The sequence below is a fragment of the Equus caballus genome, chromosome 4, assembly GCF_041296265.1.
Source record: "Equus caballus isolate H_3958 breed thoroughbred chromosome 4, TB-T2T, whole genome shotgun sequence".
Classification (NCBI taxonomy): Eukaryota; Metazoa; Chordata; class Mammalia; order Perissodactyla; family Equidae; genus Equus; species Equus caballus.
The window spans coordinates 70,898,804-70,926,392 of record NC_091687.1 but is presented as its reverse complement, the minus strand read 5'-3'; the positions used below and the strand labels follow the sequence as shown (position 1 = coordinate 70,926,392).

General features: G+C 40.7%; 1 protein-coding gene and 1 long non-coding RNA gene across 24 annotated transcripts in view; one reads left to right on the top strand and one right to left on the bottom strand.

Annotated features, from left to right (window-relative positions):
* The window catches only part of ELMO1 (engulfment and cell motility 1), a 523,453-nt gene that overhangs the window by 95,899 nt on the left and 399,965 nt on the right, over positions 1-27,589 (top strand). For 16 of the 23 annotated variants that reach the window (XM_023639526.2, XM_023639522.2, XM_070264858.1 and 13 more), the window contains 2 exons: positions 17,550-17,590; positions 18,569-18,641. In XM_023639526.2, coding sequence (XP_023495294.1) covers positions 17,550-17,590; positions 18,569-18,641 — 114 coding nt within the window. Of the gene's footprint in view, positions 1-17,549; positions 17,645-18,568; positions 18,642-27,589 lie in introns of all 23 variants that reach the window. The other 7 variants (XM_070264868.1, XM_070264869.1, XM_070264866.1 and 4 more) reach the window with 1 other exon arrangement.
* Positions 4,324-26,433, bottom strand: LOC138923807 (uncharacterized). The gene is made up of 3 exons (XR_011437939.1): positions 26,354-26,433; positions 6,165-6,239; positions 4,324-4,472 (listed from the first exon to the last, which is right to left on the bottom strand). It is a non-coding gene; the product is annotated as an uncharacterized lncRNA (long non-coding RNA).

Genomic DNA, 27,589 nt, shown 5'->3' with positions numbered 1-27,589 from the left:
CATCCTCTTCATTTGTTCTTTTCTCCTTCTCTGCCTTCAACAGTAAGCTCTTCTATACCTACCTTGGAAAATCCTCCTCTTGACCTAGTAACTCTCTTGCTAGTTCAAAACTTATTTTCTGTCTTTCCATTCCAAGCAGATTTGAATGTTGTCAGTATATGCCATCTATGTTGCTTCAGTATCCACTTAATCTTAGAGTGAAGAACAATTTTCCTCTCTCTAGAGCTGCCCTCTTTGATGGCAATATTACCTTCTGGTTTGCTAAGTCAAGTGGTCTTCACTCTGCCTTGGTTGGCCTTGCCCTCTTGTTTAAACTTGGCAAAGCTCCTCATTCATATCTTCTTAAACCACTGCTCCCTTCATTAAGCTTCAGTTCTGAGAATCTTCCTCCTTATCTGATTAGTCTTTGTGAGGTTTCTTCGTGGTTCCATGTCCTTCTCCTTTTGTCTAAATCAGTCACAACCTCAGTACTTAGCCTTCTGGTCTGTGTGTTCGCTGTTGGCTCTCTTTGTCTCAGATTCCATGTTCTCTTGTGGATTTAAGTGTAACTTCTATGTAAATAACACCAGCTTTGGTCACCAGCCTGGCCCACTAGCTGGCCACCAGTTCATCTCTTTGTTTGATGGATGTGTTATTCCCCTGTTTAAACCTTCATGTGCCTACAGGATATAGGCAAATTGTTGGTGAAACTGCCCAGATGAGAACTAGAAGAAAGGGAGTCAAACAAGTGTTAACAACTTTTGGAAGTTATTTCAGGTAGAAGATGGGTCATTAAATGTGTTATTTATGGCAAAAAGCATATAAACTCCATCCTCTCCATACAAGGAGATAGATCTCTACTCAAGAAAAGCTAATGTGGGCCAGCTTGGGAGGCAAGGGGTCCCTATCATCTCTATTATGTGTGCATCAGAAACAGACTTGGATTTGCAGCTGCATATCCTGGATGATTCTTGAATTTCTAGTGTTCCTGATTCTCAAATCGGATTCCTTCACTTGGCTTCGTGTCCTTGCATGAATTCCCTATGCGTTATCCAGGTTCAAAGTGCCTGCAGGGCTGCCTGCAGGTCTCAAGTACCCTCTCATTTTGTAGAAGCTGCCCCTTTAGCAGTGTGCCTTTTGACACACCTCTTTTTCATCTCTTGCAGTTCGTTTCTAACTGTCAGCCTGCTCGAATTTCTCCTGCCTTCTCTTCAGCTCTCCACTCCTGTAAATCCTGGCTTTGCTAAGCATGGTAGAGAGGCTCCTTTGTTCTCAAACTTTTTTGAGCCTGTTATAAGGCAGGCATTTCTCCATCCTTCTAATTTCTTGTACCATTTTCTTTCCCTGTAGCTTTTATTTATGGTTACTATAATCTGCGGATAATGTTCTTTACATGTTTTTTATGTACCCACATCTTTTGAAGTAGATTATGAGCTCCTGGTGCTCAGCCCGTGTTTTACATACATTTGTATCTTGTGCTCCATCACATTGATCTCCACTTCTGTGGGTCCACTTTAGGTTGGAATTGTGAACAGTAAAGATAAGAATAAAACGTTTGGTATTCTCCATTCTCCAAACAGAAAAATTATAATAGCATCCTCTCCCCGGGTATGGTTGGGGATTTTATTTCTCTAAAAGAAACGTAGCTACATGTGTTTTTAGTCAAGTGTGTACAAAATGATTGCCTGCAGTTTTCCCTCAACTATCCTATTTCTGTAGTCTATTTAAGATGTAATTCGATGTACATAAATGTGATTTACCAGGACCTTTATAAAGTGCATCAATAGCACGAAGCACAATTAAGTTTTTGTGCTTGAAATGGGGGTTTTGCTTATTCTGTACATAATAATAATAGTAGGAGTAATAATAGCCTGTGCCATCTAATCACCACATACCACATGCCAGGCAGTGTGCTAAGTGCCCTGCACGGAGTATTTCATCCCCTCACTACAGCCCGACAAGGCAGTTTTTAGACTTCCTAGTTCATAGTTGTTCAGGGGTTTGTTCATTTGCCTAAGATCACACAGCTAGGAAGCTACTGATTTGAGCACAGTACTGTGTGACACTAAAACCCAGCCAGTTTCTCCTAAATCATAAATCTGTTTGGTAGTTCTTTTAAAAATTATTTTATTTCAGCTTTATTGAGGTATAATTGACATATAAAATTATAAGATATTTGAAGTGTATATTGTGGTGCTACATATATACATAGTAATACATATATACAATGTGAAAGGATTCCCAGATCCAGTTAATTAACTTATTTATGTTTGTTTTTTTTGTGTGTGTGAGAACATTTAAGTTCCACTCTGTCAGCAAATTTCAATTATACAACTGTGTTATCAACTATTGTCACCAAATTTATACATTAGATCCTCAGACCTCATTCATCTTGCAGCTGAAAGTTTGTACCCTTTTTTCAACCTGTCCCTATTTTCCCACCCCGAGCCCGACAGCCACTTTTCTACTCTCTGTTTGTATGCGTTTGCTTGTTTTTTTAGATTCCACATATAAGTGATACTATGTAGTAGTATTTGTCTTTCTCTGTCTGACTTATTTTACTTGTTGGGTAATTCTGTTCGAGTCTCTCCATCTCCATGCCCCTACTTAAGTGTTCCCACTGGTAACACCAGCATGATTTGAGCATATATCATTGCCATCTTGCCTACTACATCCATTAATGGTGTGACTTCCAGGGACACATTGAGTTATGAAGCAAAGACTATATTTCCTCAAAAATTAAGGAAAACATGGTGAGTGGTCTGGTTTTTACAGAAGGAGCCCAACTGAAGCGAGAAAGAGCCTTGAAAGGCTGGTTTCTTTGGGGCTCGACGTTGGGAGGGGCGGTTTGGCTGGTGCCTGTGAGTGTGGACTTTGGGTAGACAGATTTGGACTCAAAATCTGGGCTGCCACTTAAGTGCTGTGTGACTGGGGTTGAGCCTGCTGCTTTGTAAAAGGAGGAATTGGCAATAGTCATACATCCTTCCTTATGTTGTCAGGATTCAGTGAGATGATCACTCAGTTCTCTGCTTAATAATGGTAACTGTTAGGAACCTATTATGACTTTTTCAGAGTGGTACATAGAATAGAACAAGCTTCTTGTGTTTCAAGCAAGACCGGAACCAATAATGCAGACTTTCTCTTAAATGCATTAAATCCATCTCTTTAGCCTGAAAACCTGTAATTTCCAAGACATTTAAATATTGAGAGCCTGGTGAACTAAAACGACAGTTGAGTTTCAAATGAAGAGTTTTGAATTCAGATCTTTAAGATCACATAGAATACACAATATGAATGTACTTAATAACAATGAACTGTACATTTAAAAATGGTGAATAATGTAATTTTTATGTTATTTTACCACAATAAAAAAAGAGAGATACCATAGAATCAAGAAAATGAGACTGAATTTCTGGAAAGCGAGGTTCCAACCTCGCACTGCAGAAATGAAAAGTCATGTAATTTTCCTGACCCATTCTTTCCTGCGTGGTTGGATTACATCAGGATTTCTCAACCTCAGCACTATTGACATTTTGCACTGGATAATTCTTAGTCGCGGGGGCTGTCCTGTGCATTGTCGGATTTCAGTAGTGTCCTGGCCTTTACCCACTAGATTCCAGTAGCATTCCCTCCCCCAGTTGTGACAACCAAAATGTTTCCTGACGTTGCCAAATGTCCCCTGGGCAATGGACAAGTTTCCCCTGTAGAGAATGGACTAAATCAGTGGCTCCCGAGCTTGGTTCTGCATCAGAATCACTCATGAAACATATTGAATATACAGAGAGGATTATTAGTAGATGTGGTTTGAGGCCCAGGGATTACTGTTTTTATCAAGCTCTGTGGTGATGCTGATGCTCTTGGACCCAGATTTGGAAATCATTGGTGTGAGACCCTTTAAATTTCTGACTCCATCTGCTGACAAGACCTCTGGCTCCCACAGTAAATTTCAGTGAGTGCCTCAATGCCTCCATCAGTAAAATGGTCCTAAGACTTCTTCACCTCTGCTTACTTCACAGAGTACAAACTTACTTAAGTACAAGCTTAAGAGCTCCTTTTGTTCCACTTAAGAAAGGTGTGATAAAGCCTGTGTGATGTTGCACTATTGCTTTTTGTGCTGTTGTAACATGTTAGAATAATATTGGGACCAGAATAGTCATCCCTCATCTGATTTTTGCAACTGTTGGATTTGGTATTGTAACAGCTATTTCTTCAACCTCCTTTAATATAAAGTGACTGTGTACTTCTCTTTCTGGTTTTAGCTCTCTTTCCATTGTGGTAGAGTCTATATAACCTCCTAAAATATTAGAGTTTGCCATGCTTTGGAAAAGAAAGACAGCAAACATATTTCTTCCCTCAAACAAAAGCCAGTTTAATTGAGCAAGAATGAACTCTAGCGTTCTGCTTTTCCTTCAGAAAATGAGCTGCAGATTTTTCTTTGCTTTCTAGGCAGATGGCCGTAGTATTCTCTTCCATTCTACTTCCTTTCCCCAACTCTGTCATGAAAGGCAGATTGGGCAACTCAGGACAGAGACTTTCATTAACTCTGTTTTCTTGAGAGTTGGTGACTAAGACATCTCACATTTCTAGAACCTTTTGTGCATGTCACATTTTGTACTTCGTTTTCCTGTTAGGTCAACTGGCAAGTTGTGGTGGGATATATAAATATGTAGGTTTCAGTAATAAGAAGGACTCTGGGTTCCCACAAAAAGATATCTTGTTCTAGAGAAAGACAGCTTGTACCTTATCTCTGGGTTATATTGATCTGTGCAGTGTGCCCAGAACTCTGAGGAAATGAGAGCAGCCTTAAGGAAATCAAATATATGCTTTTCAATTTCTTTTTTCTAGATTTCCATTAAATGTAATTATAAGTCCTCTACGTCAATGGCACCATCATCATTCTTGACAACCTCCCCCTCATCTCCCACAGCCCCTCAAATAGCAAGTCCTGTAGAGTTTGCCTCCCAGATAGTTCTTGATTCTCTTCACCTTATCTCCATCCTCACTGCCACTGCTCCAGCTTACCTCCACCAGGTGATTTCAGTAGCATCACAGCTGGCCTCCTCACCACTACTCTTACCTCCTCTCCAGGGCATTCTCCCTGGCTTAGCATTCTTGAGTGGCTCTCCCATTGCACTTAGAATAAAATCCAGACTTCCTTGCTGTGGTTACTAATGTTCTGCTATCCCCAGCCCTTGCCTACATCACCAGCCTTGCTTGGGGTCATTGTGGCTTCCCTCCAGTCCCTCTATCTGGGTTCTCATAATAAGTGACTTTTTTTCCTTTTGTGAATGCACACTCCTCAGAACCTTTACAGGTGTGATTTTCTCTTAACTGGAAATTACCTCCCACATTTCTCTATCTAACTTCTGTTCGTTCTCCATCGCAGATAAAATGTAAGCTCCTTAGAGAGGGTCTTTTTTGACTTCTCGACGAGATGAAGGTCCTTGTTATATGCACTTGTGACATCCTATATGGCTCCACTTACTTGTGTGATGTTCTGCAAAGGCCAAGTATGTTCCTAATGCCTAGCATTGGACCTGGTATGTGGCAAACTCATAATGAATGTTGAGCAAAGGAAATAGGTGATGTTTGTACTTTTTCTAATGATGCAGACAATTAAATGTAATTATGAAAGGGAGAGCCCTGCTGAGAGGAGCATCCCTTCCCTTGCTCCCACCATGCATTCCAAATATATCATTACATTTTATCAATTGACCTTAGGAAGATCTGTTTTTGTCCTTCTGTCAAAGCCATCCACAGTCAAAACACAACCAAATGCCTTTGAGATAAGCTAGATCAATTTTCAAAATGATTATAGATGGATCATTATTCTGGACAAGTTTATGGCCATCTTTTTGGGTTTATCAGCCTCATGATCATAAGGTGCTCCTAATTTCTGGCTGTCATTTCTTTCTTGACCTCTTGACCCCTATAAACAACTACCTATCTTCCTATTACCTTGCCCATCTAGATGTCCCTTGCACTTCAAACTCAATATGTTCGAAACACTCCTCATTGTTCCTTCCACCCCCAGCCTGAACAGTTTTGCTTCTCTTTGTGTTTTCCTTTTCTTGGTGACAGATGTGAACATACACCTAGTTTGCTGAAGCTGAAACTATGTGTCTTCCTAGACTCTTGTCTCTCCCTCAGGTTTTCTATCCAATCAGTTACCTCAGAAAACTTACCTGCACCTGGTCCCTGTTTATCACATCTGCTGCTGCTCTAGCTGGCCTTATTGCGTCTGGTCAGTGTGAAGGAACCTAGAGAGCAAGGGAGGACTTAAAACTGTGTGTCAGATATCCTGAAAGGGAGAACTTGAAAAGAGAGAGACTAATATCTACACAAACAGGGGATTGTGAACACAAAGTAGCTGGATATAAATTGAGAACAGATGGATATAAGAAAGAACCGACTTGAAAGCTTAGAAATGAAAAATATACATATAGTAAGTAAAATGTAAAACAAAAAACTACAACAGAAAAGCAAAACCAATAAGACACACAGACAAAGTAACTCTAGAGGGGATTTGGCTAAAGACAGAATCGGTAACTGGGAGGATGAAAATGAGGAATTCCTCAAGAACACAGCCCAAAAGATAAAGGAATGAAAAATACAAGTGTGAAGTTGTATTGAATGGATACGTTAAGAGGTCCCAACCTATGTCTAATGGGCAATCCTGCTAATAAAGAATGGAATGAATGGTGGAGAGGCAGTATTTGAGGAGATCCTGGCTAATATCTTACCTCTCTGGAATTAAAGAGAAATTCCACAGTAGGAGAGAACAAGACCTCTGGATTTGTCTGGTTGGATGAGTAGAGACTCTGCCATGATGAGCCATATAGACTTAATATTCAGTCTAAGATATATGAGAAAAGAGAAGATTTCTAAGCAGGGGAGTGACATGATATGATTTGTACTTTTAGAAGGTCACAGTTTGAGAATTGTTTTGTGAGAGATAAAATGAAGTAATAGAGATTAGTTAGACATCTCTTGCAGTAGCCCAGGCAAGAAGTGATCATGCTGTGGCCTAGGATAGTGACAGGGGAGGAAGAAGTGAGACATATGTCTCATCAAGACATCTGAGAAGATTAAATTGACAGGAAATCAAGTATTGATCATATGTAGTTGGGTAAGGGAGAGTGAAACATTAAAGATGATTCCAAGATTTCTTGTATGAACAACTGGGCAAATGGTGGTGGGCTACCAAGATGGAAAACACTAGTGAAGGAGTACTCAGGTAGACTCAGGTTCTTCATGGAAACCTTAGAAATGGGTATAGGAAAATAAGGCAAGTATCTATATGGTTGGACTTCCTTTCAGCTTTCCTTTGAATTTTGATACACTGACCAATCTCCCCACCTAACTGTTCTCTTGGCCTCCAGTGTAATCACTATCATTAGAAAATGCATGCTTGATTATGCCATTTTTCTGCTTAAAACTCATGATGAGTTGAAATTGTCAAGAGTTTTCTGTAGGACTGAGACTTTTTTTGCTTCTAGTAGCCTCTCTCTCTCATCCATGCGTATGATGTTGGCAACTCCTCCATATGCAACATGAACATCCATTTAGCCATGCTGCTGTGTTTATTATACCTTCAACCAAAAGTGCCCTAAGTGATCCAAATAGCATCTATTTTTAATTGCTTCTGTTTACCCACAGACAGAATAAAGAAGAAGGTTTAGAGGTTCACTTCTGTGGCTGACTTAGCAGGACTGAAGAACAAACAGCAATATGAAGGATAGGGGAGATAGAATATTCATTGCAAGCTTATTTTCTGTCAGACTAGAAAAGATGAGTAAAAGTTGAAAGTTGGGAAAGAGTTTTGGGGTATGATTTGAGTTTGAAGTTATGGGAGGATACACGTTCAAGTTAAAATGTCCCAAGACAGAAGGTGAACTACAGAAAAGTCAGGGCTGGAATAATTGATTTGACCATCAAAAGTAAGAAGGGAGCTCAAGCAGATAGAGTTCTTCCACTGGGTATCAAAAGTTTCAGTGCTAACTTAGGATTTCATCATAATTTATGTGGATAATGCAAGAGGCAGGATCATCTACTATTCTCATGTTAGTGCTAAAACATGGTGCCTTAAACACATTTATCAAGAACTCACTATGTGCCAGGAACCAAGATACCCGGAATTCCAGAGCCTTTCCCCTCAGATGTTAGCTCTGAGTACTTGGGCTTTGCTGTTCATTATTGCCAGGACTCCAGATTTAGGATGGAGTTAAAGAGCAAGGGCTCTGAAATTATACAAGTCTGAATTCAAATTCTGGCTGTGTCCCATATACCATGAGGCTTTGAGCAAGCTACTTAACATCTCAAGATCCTCATACAGTTTTCTCACTTGTAAAATAGACTTAGTAATATCATCTGTTAGGGGACGTATTGGAGTCATTCAGTAAATAGTAGCTATTAATATTATTGTCATTATCAGAAGGGCTGGCCAAGTGATGATAGATAATGAAAGTCTGCATGAATGATACTTCAAAGATAGGGGAGTTTTGGAAAGTGCGTGAGGTTGTGGCCATTGTTTAATATTCCAGACTCTTCCAGAAGAGACAGTTTTACTACTCTTGAAGACTGTGTTTCAGCCTTAGGTTGCCATCATCACATTCATGGGATGTATATTTGAGACTTGGAAGCCCACGTCCCTCCACTACTTGTTGACAGATGTCTTGGCACATCCATTTCCACTCAAGAAGAAAGGGTGTGGCATTAGTGCACGTACTCACAAATAAGTAAACCAACTATGTGGTGAAGAGAGACAAAAAGTAAAAGGGGTTAAAAAAGTTAAATTAAAAAAGGCAACTCACTTCATAATACTGCCTTTGCCACCAGTTCCTCTCAGTAGTCTTTTGACTGCTGTCTTATATTCAATCTCAGTTTCTTTGCAGTTGATAAATCTTCATAATCTGCTGTTTAAATTGAACCTGAACCCTGCTTTGCCTTCAGAGCTTATCTGGCTTTCTTATATCTACAATGCCCTATCCATCAAAGTTGACAGTCATTTCTTTTTATCCTACTGAGCCTGTCTGACTTTTTATTTTTAAACCATGTGCATAAATACAGTTAACCTTCCACACATGAACTTGACCTAAATAAGTAGACTATTTCATATGTGTGAAGAGAGGCAGTGCATAAGACTGAATTGATTCACAGCGTGAATCACTCATTTCCACATAAAAGAGGACACTTGATTGCAAGGGTGTGGTGGAGTAAAATGGTGTGCCAGCCAGTCTAGAGTCCTCTGGGAGTACTTTTTGGAAAAGACTGATATTCAGGAAGGTTGAGAGGGATATAGGAACTAGGAAATTGGTTATTGTTGCTGCCCAAGATATTGAAATTTTGGGAGAAAAATTTTGTTCCTTATATTTATAGCAACATTGATACTGGGACAGTGTAAAACAGTCAGGGACTAGGAGGGAGAATCACAAGAGAAAATTGATATGAGTAGTGCTTTATTTTTGCATTGCTCATCTCCATATTTTTGTCATTTTCTAAAATTGCAGTTTCCTCTCCAATTGACGTATGAGTAGTTTCTACTGAGTAGAAGTTTCTACTGAGTAGAAGTATATCAGAATACCTCAAAGAGACGGGTGTTTCTACTTGTCTTTAAACCCACTAATACCTGAGTGCTAATTATTTATGTCTTTGCTCATTTACATAGTCTAGTAATTTTTATGACAGAAAGATTGCACTTTATCATGCTAAAATCTAATATTTAATTAGTTTCATGAATCTTGAAACAAAGCATTTTTAGTACACCATTTTTGAAATGAATCATCATTTGTCAAGGAAAGAGTGGCATGGCCTGTCATCTTTCAATTTTTAAAATTAATGTCATACACGGTTTTACTACTTTGAAGATGTAGTTGTGAGTCCCTCTGTCACTGCTGACAATTACTGGAATCTTGTGTCAGTGATTTACATTGGAACTGTTGCCAAATCCTTGCTTTCCAAGACCCTGCTAAATTTGCCTCAGGAAAGTGTGATTTTGTCATTATCTTTCCATTATTTAGACTTTTATTTGGAAAACAGAGTAGGCGGACACAGCTCTCGGGACGCATCCGATTCCTCCATATGAAAGGTAGATGGCTCCGAAGCATGGAGAGTCATCACAGGGCTCATTGGAGGAAGAATAAAGCTGTTCTAAAATGACTAGTGTCATTGACACAATGTCAGAAGGCACCTCCTGGAGCTAGCTGGGTTACCGTACATGAAAGTTTCTGAAAGTCGTAAGTAGGCTGAGTCATAGGCAACAGGCGTATCCCTTGTCAGAGGTGGCCTGACATTTGGACATTTTCTTTCTGGGCCAACATTACTCACAACTGCTGTGCAGAATATGTTCAGTGAATTTCTAGCTATAAAAGCAAAGTCAAATCCCAAGTGCTGTGCTGTACCGCCTCAAAGTGTCAGAAGAAAGCATGTGTCACATTCTTTTAAAACTGGAGAAAGGCTTTTTAATAGTCTAGGACCCAAGTTTTTGTGGAAAATAGTTTTTCAATTAAAGGGCTGTAAGATGCATGGTGGTGCTTGGGGATTGCTTCTGTCTTGCTCTTGCTGTGTTCCATCTTTAGCTCCTGCCTCAGCTTCAGTGGCAGTTGGAAAGGGACCAGAAGAAAGGGAAAAAAGCTAAAAGTCTGAAAAAAGATGTGTTCTTAATCAAACAGTAGTCATTTCATGCCTTGTGGGGGCCCAGTAGCCACTAACTTGGGAGGTGACAGAGGTGTCTCAGAGGTGGTCTCTGTCTCCAAAGCAAGTGAAATCTAGGTGGCAAAAGAAATGAAAATGAGCCAAAGAATGAAGCACAGGATGAGATGAGTGCCAAAGATGGCACTGAGGGCTGGAGTCACTCAAGGAGGGAAGAGGAATTGGATATCCATTCATTTATATATTTAATTTTTTTAACTAATTTTTTTTTGTTCTTGCTGAGGAAGATTTTCCCTCAGCTAACGTCCATTGCCAGTCTTCCTCTTTTTTTCCTTTTTTATGTGAGCTGCCACCACAGCATGGCCACTAACTTACAAGTGGTGTAGGTCCGCACCCAGGAACTGAACCTGGGCCACCAAAGCTGAGTGTGCCAAACTTTACCACTAGGTCACTGGGGCTGGCCCTTAACTAACTTTTAAATAAAGTACCTGCAAAGTGTCTAAATGGGATATAATAAATGAAGGAACCTATTCATAGGCAACATTTATCCAATGCCTTATTATGTACCAGGTGCTATTTCAAGGGTTTTACATATGTCATCTCAATTAATCTTCACAACACTACAGTGTGTGAGATACTGCTTTTATTGTTTCAGAAGAGAAAATGGAAGCATTGAGAGGAGGAGTAATAAGCCTAAGGTTATACAACCAGGAACTGCAGAAGTCAGGGTTCAATCCCAGGAAGTCATTTTCTAAAGTTGTTCAAGAGCTCACGGTCCAGGGAAGATGTGTAGTTAATAACAATTCGGCATTCTCAATGCTTTTCTGGTGTCCATTCACTAAATGGCATCTCATAAGCATTTTTTTCCCTTGTTGCTAAAAACATCTGAAATGAAGAAGCTTTCAATAAAGCTGACTTTCTTTTCTGGTGCTGCCCATTTTAGGATAGACATGGCCCTGAGAAGTGGATGTTGGAGGCAGGAACTGCTGTCCGCCATCCATAGTTACTAACAGGCATGTGGCCACATCGGTGGGCGGCCGGCAGCCTCCATAGGCCAGTGTCAAGGCAGAAATATGGGCAATAGACTTGAGAGCTCCAAGGTGAGCATTTGGGCTGCATAAAGTCCCCAAGCCAGGTGCCTTCACCAACAGACAGGAACAGGTGGTTGAATAGGAACTGCGCTCCTCAGAGGCATGTCAGGGAGGGGGCAGTGATGAGCGAGGACAGCTGGGCTGTCTCCAGGGAAGGCGCCTCAAGGTGGGCTGGACTCTGCCACCTCCTAAATAAACAACCGGGGACTCCCAAGCATGTTTCTTGTTCAGGTTCTCTGATGCCTTAAAGGAACCATGTGCTTTGGATGGGACAGTCGTTGTTTTTTTAAGAGAGAAAAGCGAGGCAAGAGGAGGATCTGTTTTAGTAAGGAAGAAGATGAAGTGTTAAGCTTGATGGGGTGGCAGGACGTCCACGTGGATCTGCACACTGGGTTATTGGAAATGCAGGACTGGACCTTAGAAGACGGTCAGAGTGGGAGGCATGGATTCAGGAATTCGTGATACTGACATGTCATTAAAGCCAAGGAAGAGAGTCGAGAAAGGAAAGCAAAGGACCAACACCCACTTTAAGGAATAGAGAGAGAAGAGAACACTGCCAGAGACGTCTATTCAAAGGGAATTGCTGGAGAACTTGGCGGTTCTCCGGGATCTAGCTGATTTTATGAAAAGTAGATAAATCATTTTGTATAGGAAATTTGCTTTCTGGACTTAACTGTCTTTGGTAAATTAAGTTAAACAAAAGAATTCTCTTGGAGAATAAGATTTAAAATGAAAAGGAAAGAGTAAATCCCTCAAAACAACAAAAAAAGCAACTCCTTGAATGTAATTGTTGACACATGGTACTTTGCCAATCAAATTCATATGGAAATGCATACTTCCTTTGACAAATAAAAGTATTTCTGCCAACATTAAATTTTCCCAGAATAATATAAAGTGAAGAAATACTTTCATATGCTGCAAGATGACTTCACTGTTTCTAAAAGCAATGGGGAAAAGAGTATGGTCTGGGGGCCATCGTGCACATAATCCTTGATCCCCTGCATGTAGAAATCTGGAAACTATTTAACCCTCCAGTTATCCTTAAAAACCTTCCTGCTCTTCTCATCGCAGCTCACTGCTGGGTCCGAGAACGTAGTTTTGACCTTCAAAACAAAAAGCTTAAGGAATTTAGTACAATTGTTTATGCGCTATGAAAATACACTCAGGAGTTAAAAAATTTCTGCCTCTACATTCAGATATATTAAAATAGAGTATAGAATTTTGTTTTTAGTTCTTTTAGGGTTTATAGAGTTACAGGGAGAAGAATCAGTTTTCATCCATTTTGAACAAATTTTCTTTTCTCCTGGGCTTTTCTCTCAATGAATTGAAAGGCGAATCATTCAGCGGGTCTACAGAAATCTATCAAAGTATTGCCCTTGTCACCCTACTCCAAGTGTTAGAGAACTGGGCAGGTAGACAGAAACATCTTATCTAACCTGGGCAAATGTTAACTAAAGCATAGGCAGGGCCAGCATTTAGCCTGGAATTTAAGTCAGGCAAGGAACTTACGTCAAGCTGAGGGCTTTATCTAGGAAGTGAGAAAAGTCATGATCCCAGACTAGTGTTTTCTGCTTGGGCTCTCTTGTTCAGTCCCTGTTTGTGAGAGTAGTTCTGCTCACCTGTGTGGCCTTGGTAACAAATGGTGGCAGTGATTTGATTGCTATCTGTTTTATCATCTGTTGAATTACACTCTTTGTCAGCTGGCTCGCTCAGTGCTCTTCCAAGCCATGAGTCACATAACTCCTTTGAGAGTAGTCTGTGTGGGGAATAGTGGCAGCCTTCACATCTAACAGCTTATAGCCAGCAGCTGCTTACAGCCACCCAGCAGCGGTTTACATGGTAGGAAATGGGGCTTGTGCTGATTAATCCAGGCTACCCTTCAAAATAGTTTGCTTTATAGTCAAGCCTTTTTTTGTTTGTTAAAGGAAAGTTAGTCAATGTGTGGATTTTCCATTTAACAGAAACGTATTGAATCTCCTCTTAGATCCTATTTGTACCAATACACTGTGGTAACTACTACTGAGGAGTGGAGAAGGTTACAAAGATGAATTAAGATGCTTTGTTCTCCAGGGATAAGAAGATAAGAGATACACAAAGTCCTTAAGAGTGATTCATTTAATGTGCTGAGTATGGAGAGGGAGTGAGTTCTGTCTGTCTGGGGAGATCTGGGACATCTGCTTAGAGGAGGTGGCTTTGACATGGATATTAATGGTAGGTAAGAGTTCATGGTTAGAGCTGGTAGAAAGAGGGAAAGGAAGGTTTCAAGAAATGGCAAAAGGTGAAAATATAGAGGTGGGATTTGTTTTGTGAATTACCAAATAATCCAGAAGCATGGTAGCATGTACAGCTTTAGTAGAAAGTTCGATTGCTTGAGATTGTGGAAGGCCTTGGATGACAAGCTAAGGGATTTATACTATATAGATGGTGGTCATTGGAGATCTCTGGAGGATACTGGAGCAAAAGAGTGACATGAGCAGAGTTTGTGGGAAAGTCTAATTTTATCTAATTATAGTTAATGTGGATATTGGAGAGGAAGAAACTAGAGATGTGGAGACTTATTTGCAAGGATCTGGTGATGGGATCCTGCTTTAACAAAGGTGGTAGTAAGGTCTGGAAAGGATAAAGAGGAGAGATGTTGTGGAGGAAGTAATGATAAGACTCAGTGTCTTATAAATGTGTATATCACAGAAAAGGGTACATAAAAGCAGAAAGCAAGGGTAATTTCTTTAGAAATATACATAGAGGAACTGCCAAAAGTAGGCAAGTCAAGTGTAGGAATTAATGGAAGATAGGAAGTTGAGTTTAATATACCAGTGGAGCATTTGGTTGAAAATTTGTGGCGAGCAGTTACTAATGATGAGCTCGTACTCAGGAAAGGTGCTGGGGCTGGGAAGTAGAATTAAGGGTGATGGGATTGGGGGAAGGTTCATCCCATAGCAGGAGTTGGAATGAGGAGTGTCAGGATTTTAGAAGAATGGGTAGGAGATGAGAAGTCATGATGTGAAGGTCACAGAGGAAAATGCTACACAACCTTGTAATGAATGAGACCTAGAGAGTGAAAGAATAAAGGTTATTGATGCCCTTGGGCAGTAGTGGGGTCATAAACAAGAAAGAGAAGTCATGGTGAGGTTGGGGGAGCTTTGGGGTGTGTGCTTTTGTTGGGGTAGATTGATGGGTAGGGAATGGTGAGAGGGATGATTTTTTTGCTTGTATATTTAATAAAATGCCTGAAGGAGAGGATAAATGCTATATCTAACGAACTCTCAGAGATTTGCAGAAGAGTGTTTGGGACCAGAACTATAGACTTAGGGCAGTTGAAGTGAATGAGGAACTGACCAATTAAGTGAAAGCAGAAGAGATAAGAATAGAAATGTAGAGTTAGGAAGCTAGAGGTAAAAGAGAAACAATGAAGGATCTCTTGGATTTTATGAAGGGTTATTGGTTATAACTGTAGGAGAATGAAGGAAATTTCATAGAAGCTCTAGAAAGAGGATTTCAAAAAGAAGATGATAGTAACAGTGTCAAATAAGGTGGATGGATGAAGGAAGATGAGAACTGTGAAAGGTCATTGGAATTAGGTTTGGGTGCTAGGGGCGAACGTTTCATTGGAAGAGATAGAAGAATGGAGGGGACAGGTGTAGGAGGTGGACTGTGGGACAAGTCTTGTCCTTACATAACATTGATTTTAATTGTTGAGGCTACATTATGGGTGCACTATGTTCAGTTAACTGTGACTCCTTTTCCTCTGTGGTATAGAGTTTTTCTTTAATCTTTCTCTACGAAATCTCTAAACTTTGTTTCTCTGTGGTCTTTATTCCTTTCATATATCCAACTTCAAAATGTTCTAGATACAATAGTACTCCATAGACCTCTGTCTTTTCAAATTTGATTCTCAATCTATGAACCTGAGTTAAAAATCCAAGAAATTCCGCTAGGATACCTCAATAAGAAGTCTAATTCGGCGAGCTGTTGTTTTAGATGGCTTCTCCTACCTCACTAGCAATACTTTCTTGGCCTGATCTGTTGTTTCAATGTAATTTAAGGCTGAAATCCAGTCCTTTTATTTATATTTCAGTTTTGAGGGTGCAAGTAGAAAGATTAGAGGTTTAGGAGACTGATAGTTCTTCATGAAATACTGATAGCCTAGAGAGGTCTCTGGCAGCTGGAAGTGCAAAATCCTCATCTTGTGGGAAACATTTTGTTCCCAAAGTTCCTTTGTCATTTGGCTGTGAGAAGACATTTGCCCCTCAACTCATAGCTAAAGCCATAAACAAGGGACAAGTTCTTGCAAAGGCCTAGGACTTGCGTAACATGTAACTAGAACCCAATCTCCATTTCTAATCTTGTGCTGGAGGAGACCAACTGAGGCGGTCAGGGATACTCCACCGTCCACTCCTCAACAAGTCTGGGTCCCCCTTCTCCCCACTGCACTTATAGTTGTAGGCAGACATTCTTTTGAGCACCTGGTGGTGGACTGTCATAGAGGCTCCAGGGGGAGGGAGTTCATTGGAAGAACACTGAGGACCTGGTTGGAGCTTTTAGTAGGGGCTAGAGGCCCTTAGAAAGGACTATAAACAGTGTTCAGCGTTCACCAAGAGCATAGACATAGTAGCATCATGTCCAAGGGCAAGGATGCAAGGAGGAAATGGAGCTCTTCTGGTGACATGAGACGGTAAGGAAACTGGAGCCCTAACCCTTTTTTGAGTCTTTTGCCCTTCGTATTAATTGTTGTTTAATTTAATTTAATTGTTATAACAGCCCTGAGATGTGGGTAGGCCCTATGTCCATTTTACAGATAAACTAGTTGAGGTTCAGCAAATTTAAGCAATTGTTAAGTCACGCTGCAGACAAATTGACAGAGCTAGAATTTGAACTGGTTCTGCTTGATTCAGAATTCCTTTCTCCATACCACATTGCCCTTCAGAGGAACAGGGGTAGAACTTGTTTATGTAGATGGCTTTTTTATGGTTGTATCTGAGAATCCAGGACCATGTGTTATATTTCTTTGATTTCACTTTCCCATTTGTTTCTCGTCTGTGATTTGTTCTTTTGGTTGACACACTACCACTCACCCCGGGAGAAAGACAGGGTCTGTTTGCATCCAAAGCAGAAAGAATTTTGACATCTCTGGGCAAGTTCCGCGTGTGTCTCTTCACTGCATTCCTTCTATCTGGAGGCAGGCAGAGCACAGCTGTGGCTGTTAGGCCTAGCACACAGCTGTAGTCAGTCGCCAGTTGACACCAGGGCACATGGTGTCATAGTCCCATTACTCGAGTGTGTCTAGCTTAATCTGCTGTGTGACTGGCATTTGTCAGGGCCACGGTTGGGGAAGTATTCTGTGCACTTTGCAGGAACAATTTCGCAATCTCTCATTTTCTCTTTGCCATGTGTTCTCACAAAAATATCACAAATCCAGGCTTGTTTGCATAAAATGAAACTGCTGGTTGCCTGATTCATGCATGTACTACTCCTGAGGAATTCTTATCATTTGACCTTGCAGGCTCTCATTGTCTATGAGATCTTTGAACAAAGCTGTGTTTTCACCCTGATTTTAATGTGGCTAAGTTAAATATGTGTATATTTTGTTAAACTAATAATGTTAAGTATAGAAAAGAGGACCACGAGGGTAATAAATCATTAATATGTTTGGTGGCAATGGCTGGTAGATTATTACCCTGAGAAAAACAACAGACTCAATGACAACAACTAAGAATAGAAAATGTAAATTCTGCTTGGTTAGATATCTTTTACTAAGCTGCTGCTGCTTCTTTTTTTTAAATGATGAAATGAAACTAACAGAAAGTATTTCCTTTTTTTGCTATTTTGCAGAAAAAACCACTGTCTGCAATAATAAAGGAAGTCTGTGATGGGTAAGTGTTACTCGGGATTCATCCAGTCCACAGAGGCCAAGACAATTTTCCTTTGTGAGTGGAAAGTGTTATTCGTAAGTCACTACTTGACCTGCTCAAAGACACCAAATTTACTATGTAAGATTTACATGCCTTTTTCCACCAAAAAGTGACTGTTGTTCCTCAAAGAGTAGAAACTGTGAAATGGCTGGTATGTGCACACTGGGGTTGGTTTTATTTATTTTGAAAAGGTGTGGTTCCTTCATCCTCCTCAGCGGGGAGCAGTCTAAAGTTCCTGAGGTTAAATGCACACTTCATCTGGTATAAACTGAGAGGACCACTCAGGTCCCCATGGAAGATACAATAATTTAAAAGACAAGTCAGCGGGTGGTTGTGCTGCCCCGTGGAACTTCACAGTGATGTGGCTTTGCTTCTCTTCTCTTTGGTTGTTCCAACAACGCAAAGGAAAAGCATATATGGAGGCTGCATGAGGGTTTTTTGCTTTTAAAGCAGAACTGTAAATAGAATATTACCTGAATTTATTTAAGACCTGGGATAATTAATTGGAATGTTCCAATATGCAGCAAGCATATTGAGTGGGGATTGGAAAATACAGAGACAATTGAAATGTAACAATTATCAGAAATTTAAATTGCATTCATTTCCTTTGTTTTCCTCTCTCTGCTCCACTCCTTCAAAATAGGAAGGAATGTAACTTTATCTTTACATACCCCCCTCACCCCCACAGCCATGAAGATGAAATGCTTAAAGGTGAGCAGTAGGCTTGGAATAAGACCTAGATGGTCCACGTATGAATTGGTCTCAAGGTGATGAAAGGTGGGCCAATGTCATTTTGTTTTAGGGACTGCATTATGGGGTATGTTGGGTACTGGCCCAATTCCAATCATAGGATGTTTAATTCGTCTAACTCTATCAACCTATAGAAAGAGAAAATGACCACTTTTGTTTTTCTGATCACTTTATGCTTCCCTTTTTAAGGTGGTCGCTTGCCAACCATGAATGCTTTGCACTGCAGCATGCTGACAGTTCAAACTTCTATATTACGGAAAAGGTAGGTCAACCCCATTATTCAATTTGGGACACTTATATTTCAGAAAGTTAAAGCATAACTGATGTTTCCTCTGTTCAGGACAACATGCTGGTGTAAATTTGGTGACTCTACCATCCATGAAAATAGAGTCTGCCAAGCCAACAGCAGCTACTTTAATATGAACAAGGCAATATTTAGCCCATTCAAGAGTGAAGACCAAATATGTTTCTGCATCCTGTTTTAGCAACTGTGTTTGCCTTCTAACAGCGAATATACTAATTATCTCTCTATCTCATTGTTTGGTTAAAGCGTTTATTTGATACTTAATGACTTAATCTAGCTCTCCTTTCTCAGACTTTTTTTTTTTTTTTCAGAACAACCTCTAAGCCCTGCTTAAAGTAATTGAAACAATGACAAGAAACCTTTTCAAAGGTGGCATTGGGCAGGCACTCAGTGTTCTATGGCTCCTGGGAGCCCTGCTTTCTTCTTGAATGATTTTTATTCTTTAGTGAGTTTGGAGGAGAAGGAAGAAATTGTGAAGACTATAGTGGCTCTGGCAGCAAGTAAAATTAATGTCTTAGAGATCTCTGATAGAGGAAGGGAAAACTAACATTTACTGAGTACCTACTGTGTGCCAGAAACTGGGCCAGGAAGGCACATCTGTTTGTTGATTTCTTCCTCAAGATTAACCTGTGATGTAAACAGTATTGGCTTTGGGTAACAGATGAGAAACTGAATCATAAAAGTCAGATGGCTTGGCTACTATCTCAGGGGTAGTAAACGATGGAATCAAGAATTGAGTCCGGGTCTTTGTTTTTCTATCACTTTTCCTTTTGGAAATTTCTGGAAGAGTTTAGCATTCTGCTCAGTTGCAGGGAGAGTTCACTGAAATGCATAGGAGCCTGTATTGTCCTCATGGAACTCATAACTTTGTGGGGTTGGCAGGGAGGGAAGGGAGAGCCTTGTGAACAGTTTCCATCACAACAAGGTGGTCAGTGCTGGACAGAAGTGAATACAAAGTGCTCTGGGAGGAGGGAGAATTGGGTAACCTTGGGCTCCAGGCTTTGTTCGTCCCAATCAGCAGTCTCTAGAGTGACCGTAAGTTTCCTGTGAACCAAGTGGTGGTGGAATGTGGAGGCAGTAACAAGGGTCCAGTTCCCACTGTGACTGCTCATTCTGCTCTGAGGAGTGTGAGGCAGCATTCAGTCCCGACTGGAGGGAGGATAGCCCAAGGCCTGGAAATGCTTCTCAGAAATTGCTTTGTTCTTCCCATATGGACAGTGGAATTTTCATAACTGATCGTGTTTTCCTATTTACACTGATTGTCAGAAACCTGAGAGTTAACAAGTGCTCTGGATTTCCTGGCCTGTGTTGTGTTTATTAATTTTACTAGTTCCTTTGATTCATTTCACCAACATTTAGTTTCCTGTCTTTATTTTCCCCTTGCTTCATGTTCATAATATTTTTCATTAATTTTATACTGCATTTGTGTAATCTGCATGCTCTTCTTTGTGAAAGAGGATCTAAATAAATAAAAGTTAAGTGTTACCAGTTAAATGTTTTCTGTTGATATCCTTAAACAGAAGACTGTCCTTTAAAAGTAACTAAAATATTGTGACTTTTGGAGTATTATTGGAAAAGGTCGATGATTTTCTACTATTTGGGGTATAATGCGGGAAGGTGTGAAAATAATAAGTGATAAAATTATAAGACAATACAAATTATAATAGGGTTTTTCAAACATCAACAATTAGTGGGGAGTGAAATCAATTTAATTGGTTGCAACAGCATTAAAAATTGAAATATAGTGGATAGAATAGGTCAAAGTACATCACCTATGTTGTTTGTGAAATATTTGTGTCATACACAAAACATATATAATACATGTATATTGTGCTGGTTTTTCACCCTGGGTTGTGGTCCAAAAGCCACTGAGTCACAAATAGCCCTGCCTTTGAGTAATCAGTATTGGCTCGTGTCCCCTGGTGACTGTTGTGTCTTCTGTCATCATTTTCAGGAACCCTCAGTTCTGGGCAATTACCAAGCACAGGATTCTCAGACTAGACAATGTAAGCATGCCTTGCAGGGAGAAGCTTTTAAAAATGTAGATTTTCGATCCCAATCCCAGAGACTCAGAATGAGAGGCCTTGGCTATGGCATGGGATTTTGCATTTTAAGAACCCTCCAGGCAGTTCCGTTGCAGGATAACCAGGGACCACTTGGGAGAGCACTGCTCTGGGACCACTTTTCAGGAGACACAGGACCCGTGTGTACTGGGCACTGTGCACTGGGAAGAGAATTTTGCACCAAGTTTGACTTAAGAGTGTGTTTGTGTGAGGCTGATTCTTGGAACAATTTAAAAGTTCATATATGTTTATGCTTTTGTTCTAATCAAAATTAATTTATACTCAGAAAATTCAAACTCCTCAGAACAGTGGGAAAATTATTATTTTATTTGGCATCATAGTAATTTTCTGGGAAATGTTGTTTTGCCTGAGGACAGGTTGATTTCAAAAGGGACTGCCACCTAAGTCTGTCATCTGGTCTGTCTCTCTTCAGTGGGCAGGAAGAGTATTATTCTTTTATTAAGAGTCTAGGGAATGAGAAGACCTGTCTTCCCAATCATAGCCCTTTGTTTGTAAATAAAATGTCATTGCTCTTCCTCCTGCAGCTGGTACTGGGCACAGCTGCGTGTACATGTGACACAGAACTCCACAAGCACAGTATAGGAGAGGGCCCTCGAATCCTCGGTCTGCAGGGGCGGACCTGGGCTGCCTTGAGTCTGCTGTTAGGACCATCTAGTTCCTTACAAATAGTCCTAAGTAGAGCAAATAGAGCCCATTTCCATTTTTTATAGTAACGTATTTAGCATCATCTTGGTTACTTCCAGCCCAGTGAGTTGTTAGGTAATATTTGCATTACCCTGGTAACCGGTGACTCATTTTTGAAACTTGTACGTGTTCATAGTTGTTGATTTTCCCTTGAATATCAAGTGGCCTCCCTCCCTCTGCCAGAGATAAAATATCACCTGTAATTTTAAAGAAGAAAAATTCTCCAACCCTGGCCTGACAAGTAACACATTTTGTGACTGATGGACGGATGCTCTCCTAAGAGATTCTGGTGCTTGTTCTATTCCAAGAGCCTCAGAAAGACCCCTCTCTACTTTTCTCACGTTATCCAAGCCCATTTTTCTGAAATAGTGGTCATTTGCTTATTGGGCCGTTAACTTCAGTTTTTTGGTGCAGTGGGAAAAAAATGTCATGATGTTAAGCAGCATTCAGCAGAGGTATAGCATGCAAATCCTTAAAGGAAGTTAAGATTTGGCCACTCACAAGTTCAAATTCTGCCCCAGAAAGTTTTATGTTTCAGGGTGATGGCCCAGAGAGAAAGAGAACAAGAGAATAAAAAATGAAAAATGATTGGGTATTTTTTTCTCTTTTTTTGAGCTTCATTATGGTATAATCGACATATAAAGTTGTAAGATATTTAAAGTGTACATCATGGTGATTTGATATATGTATACACTGTGAAAGGATTCCCACTATCTAGTTAATTAACACGTCCGTCAACACACATATTTATCCTTTCTTTTTTGTTGTTGTTTTCTTATTTTTTTTAATTGAGGTAACATTAGTTTATAACATATAAATTACAGGCGTACATCTTATATTTTGATTTCTGTGTAGACTACATCAGGTTCATCGTCCATCATCGTACACATGTGTCCTGTCACCCCTCTCGCCCTCTAGCCTCCCCCATTCCCCTCTAGTAACCACCAATCTGATATCTTTTCTTTTCTTTTTTCTTTTTTGGTGAGAGCATTTGAGTTCTACTCTCTTAGCAAACTACAATTATGCAGTATAGTGTTATTGACTGTGCTCACTATGTTTAACATTAGATCCTTAGAACTTCTTCATCTTATAGCTGAAAATTTGTACTCTTTTACCAACTCTCCTTATTTCCTCCACCTCCCTAGCCCCTGGTAACCACTTTTCTGCTCTTTTTCTGTGAGTTTGACTTTTTTTTCCTAAAGATTCCATATATAAGTGACACCACGCAGTATTTGTCTTTCTCTGTCTGGCTTATGTCACTTAGCGTAATGCCCTCAAGGTCCATCCATATTGTTGCAAATGGCAAGATTTTCTTCTTTCTCATGGGTGAATAGTATTCCATTGTATATATATACCACATCTTCTTTACTGATTCATTTGTTGTTAGACAGTTTCTGTATCTTGGCTACTGTGAATAATGCTGTGAACATGAGAGAGCAGTTATCTCTTTGATATTCTGTTTTCATTTCCTTTTGACATATACCCAGAAGTAGGATGGCTGGATCATATGGTTGTTTTATTTTTGACTTTTTGAGGAACCTCCATACTGTTTTCCATGGTGGCCGCACCAATTTACGTTCCCACCAACAGTGCACAAGGGTTCTCTTTTTTCCACATCCTCGCCAACACTTATCTCTCTCCTTCTTTTTTCGATGATACCCATTCTAACAGATGTGAAGTGATAGCTTATTGTGATTTTGATTTGCATTTCCCTCATGATTAGTGATGTTGAACATCTTTTCGTGTACCTATTGGCCATTTGTATGTCTTCTTTGGGAAAATGTCTATTCAGATCCTCTGTCCCTTTTTAGATTGTTCATCATTTTGTTTTTGAGTTATGTGGGTTGTTTGTATATTTTGCATGTTAACCCCTTATCCGATAAATGATTTACAAATATTTTCTCCTGTTCCATAGGTTGCCTTTTTATTTTTTGATAATTTCCTTTGCTATGCACAAGCTTTTTAGTTTGATGTAGGCTCACTTATTTATTTTTGTGAATTGTCTGTTTACTTTAAGTATTCCAATGGAGTTTGTCTTTCGAAAATGAATTACAGAGAGAATGCCAAGCATTTTAGTTAATTACCCTCATTCCAGTCTGATGATGCAGGTATTATTATGTCCATTTTACAGTGAGGAAAGTGAGACTGACAGAGGTTATGCAACAACTTGTTTAGGTCACACTGATGGGCAGTGGTCAAGCCAAGGCTAGGACCTAGGTGAGTCTTCCTCCAAACCTTTCTATGTCACCTTCTAGAAACCGGCTGTCCCCACTGCCTGGGCCCCAGTTTCTTTATGGCTTCCTTTCTTTGCTGACACCAGGCCGATGATCCTGATGGTAATTGCCTCAAGAAAATAAATGTAAGAAGTTATGGCCTGTGAGTGTTGGTTACTAGCTTCAGTCTGTGTCTTCCTTATTACTTAAGAGGATAACCTGGAGGAAGTTGTACCAGTTAATCTTTCACTCACTAGGGATTAGCAAAGTATGTTTTCATTTGCCTTTCATATGGATTGTATAAATGTATAAGGTAGTATTATTGCACTAATAGCATTCTTTTTAGGCAAACAGGAAAATTGCCTTTTCATTCTTAACACAAAGCATGCGAAAAGGTAGGTTCCCAGAAATCAGGGGCCTGGTGAAGGATGCTAGTGGGAGATCATGTACTTGTGGACAGTTTGTTTCGTGATTTCAGAATGATGGTTGATTCCCCACTGCTAAGACCTACTTCACAAGGTATGAAGTACCCTGATATACCTTGGCAGTATCTTATCTCGCTAAATTCTTATTTTATAGTGATAGAGATAACTGTGCCTCATCCAGGCCCTCCCTGCAAAGCTAGCCCCAGGAACCTTTGGGAAGGAAGAGGAGTCATGTAAGGGGGACTCTCTTTTTGTCATTCCCACTTCCTAGAGGCTCTGGGTTCTCAGACAGGCCTTGAACTTCCCAGAACCACTGGGCAGACAGGGATTGTGTGCCCTGAGACTTACATGTCCCACTCGGTCAGTAGACTACTCGATTATTGTGCGGAATTCACTTCTGCTAGCACGACTTGAGCACTGGGCTCCACAAAGGGCTTAGTGAGATGAATACGTTCCATTCTCTGCATTGATGGATCTCAAGTTTAGTGGGGGAGAAAGCCTGGAAGTGGGCACAGGTTTTGAGGAAGATGAGGAAGGAACCGCGCAATTATAGAGGAGAAGAGGAGTCCAATAGGGTCCTGGAGCAGGTTTACTATGTCTGAAGTGAATTTTGAGAGACTAATGGGAAATGGCTCCATTCAAAGACAGAACTCTTCTTGTGAGTTTCAGACCCCCTGGCAGGCCAGCTGGGGAGTTGGTGGGTGGTAACAACTGCCCTGAACATATGTCTGTTGATTGGTATGTGGCAAGCGCTCGGCTGAGCACTTCTCACGGGCTATTTGTTTTATTTGAATCTTCACAGTAAGCCTGTGAGCCTGGTTTTATTGTTACATGCTCCATTTTACAGAGGGCACAACTGAGGCTCAGGGGTATAAGGAACAGAGCTGGGCTCGGACCCAGGAATTCTGACTCCAGACCAGTGTCCTGCTATCTCAGGCTGTGCTGTGGGACAGGCAGGAATTTCGGCAATTCTCGTCATGTTGTACCACATGTGGGAGACACACCAGGTCGTGGAGCTGGAGGTGGAAATCGATTTTCCCATCCTCTTCTTTTACCTCCCTGGTTTCCTCTGCTGACAGGCCTCATTCTACCACCTCTCTGTCCTCCAAAAAGTATTCCACTCTATACACTTCCTCAACCCAATAACCTCATTTGATCAGCATTGCTGAACCAAGTAATTTACCTTAGTAATTAGCCTTAGAAATTCCCCAAAGGGACACGCATCACCAGCAGAGCTTTCCCTTTTGGAACAAGGCTAGTGAGTCCAAAGGAACTGATTCCAACCCTGTGGGGGAGGGTCAGCTTTGTACAGAGACAGTGAATGGGGCTTCTCAGCTGGATCAGCTAACACAAGGGTCCGTGTCTCTGTTGGGCGCTAAACAGAATGAGAACGGGTGTCATGTGGCTGATTCAAGAACACAGTTATGGGAAAAACTCAAATTTGTACATGTGCCTTGGGTAATTTTCATTTCAAATGTGCCTTTTTAGTGTGATGGACACAGGCTGTCTAATAAAAGAGATCAGGGACATTTGTGTCAACTGTATCTACCTCTGTTTTGTGTTGATGTCCTTAAGCATGAGACATCTCTGGTCAACTTGGTTCATCTTTTAAGAGTGGCAAAATATTGTGGGGTTCGGGTATTATTGGGAAAAGATTGGGGAATTTTCTTCTATTTTGAGTATAATGTCAAAAGTATAACATTATCTTTTAAATGATAAAATTATAGGACAATAGAGGTAATAGTAGGGTTTTTCAATGTAGGTCATCACTTAGTGGGTATTAAATCAGTTTAGGAGGTTGGAAGAGCATTAAAGATGAACTATAATAGAGTAGAAAAAGATCAGAGTATGTCACGTGGTGTTTTGTGGAATATTTGTTTCATGTAGTTTCATATATAATATATGTGTAGTCTTAGTTTTTACCCTGGCTTGGGGTCAAAAATGTTTGAAAGTCACTGAAAATCACTACAAGGGGAGATTAACTACGGAGAATAAATACAAGTGCTGTATGTTAAGCATTTTAAGGAAGCCTCACGTTTGGAGTATGTTCTTCTTCAAGAAAGTAAAACACACACACACACATACACATACCTGCTACACACGCACACATACTACCACCAAACAAAATACAAAGCAAACTGAGCATGTCTTTTCTTGGGGATCTGCCCCACCACTGGCCCCTAGGAGGGGCAGTTGTATGCCTGGTGCCACGTGTCCCTTTCCTCTTGCCTCCACAGCTGTGGGTCCAGGAGTTGACACCTTACCCTAGCTGGGCCCCCATGCATTCTCTCCTGGGAATCTGAGATTGAGAGGTGAGTTACTTGATGGTGTTTGCTACAATGGGGAGGTCATCTGGATGGTATGATGTCATAAAGCTGATACTGTGTCACGGCAGATAAAACCTTCTGCAAGCTGAGTGCGGAGCTTGGTAGGCAGAGCCGTAAGTACCCAGAGAAAACCCATCTGCAGAAGGGACTGAGACTTGAGAGAAGTGGAGGTGAAGGCCCATGAGGGTGTCAGAGGAGGGGATGAGTGAGAAACTTTCCAATCTGATTTCCCTTTCTGCTTTCTGTTTCCTGTCTTTGCGTCCCTGTGAGAAGGACCTGCTGTGGCTCTTCAGTCCTGCCCCTTTACTTAAGCCACTTTATGCTGATCTTAGCTGCTCTTGATCAAAGAGCTTTCACTGGGTCAGGCATTTTAATTTGTGCAAACCTGAGCCCAGGAACGTTGTAAATTTCCTAACCCAGCCACAAAGCTTATGCAACTTTCCCTTTTCTGCTGCCTATAGTAAAAGATTCCAGATTTATTCAACAGAAACCATCGTTGCTGCCTCAGCAAGCTATACCTCAGCCACGTATGACCAGCAGACTTGGGCCAGTGCCTCCAGGACTGGCTCTCAGCAGGCAGGAATGGGCAAAGAAAAATGGTCCTGCTTTTCACCTTGCCCTGCCTTTTCTGCTCTTCTGGGGTTCCTGGCTCCAAGCATTTTTCTTGTTCTGCCCCTTCGCCCTTTCCCTTGCATCTCTCACCAGCTTCTACCTGCTGACACCTTTGTTAAAGACTGTGAATTCATATGTGCCTTGCTACTGAATTCTTTCTTTTTCAGCTTGCAATGCAACCTGACTTCTGTTATAAAGGCTCCTTGCCTTATTGGCTGCTTGTGTGCTTTTCACCAGCCTTTGGAAAACAGTGGACTCTCCTACACAGACTGCTTGTCCTGGATCTGCCAGCGTGTAATCCAGGGCTGTCAGAAAGAAACATGCCTGGAGGAAAAAGCTATGCATTCATGTACTCAGTTAAAGAAACTTGTATTGACTTCCCGTATGTGCCAGGCCCTGTGCTCAGCTCGAGATAGTTCCAACCTTCAGGATTCTCCAAGTCCAGAAGCAGAGAAAGACAAATAAATATTTACCCCAAATTAGCCAATTACAACTGTAAGTGCCACAAAGGACAAATGTGAGTGTCTAGACCTAATTTAGCCTGGAGCAGGTGACATTCAA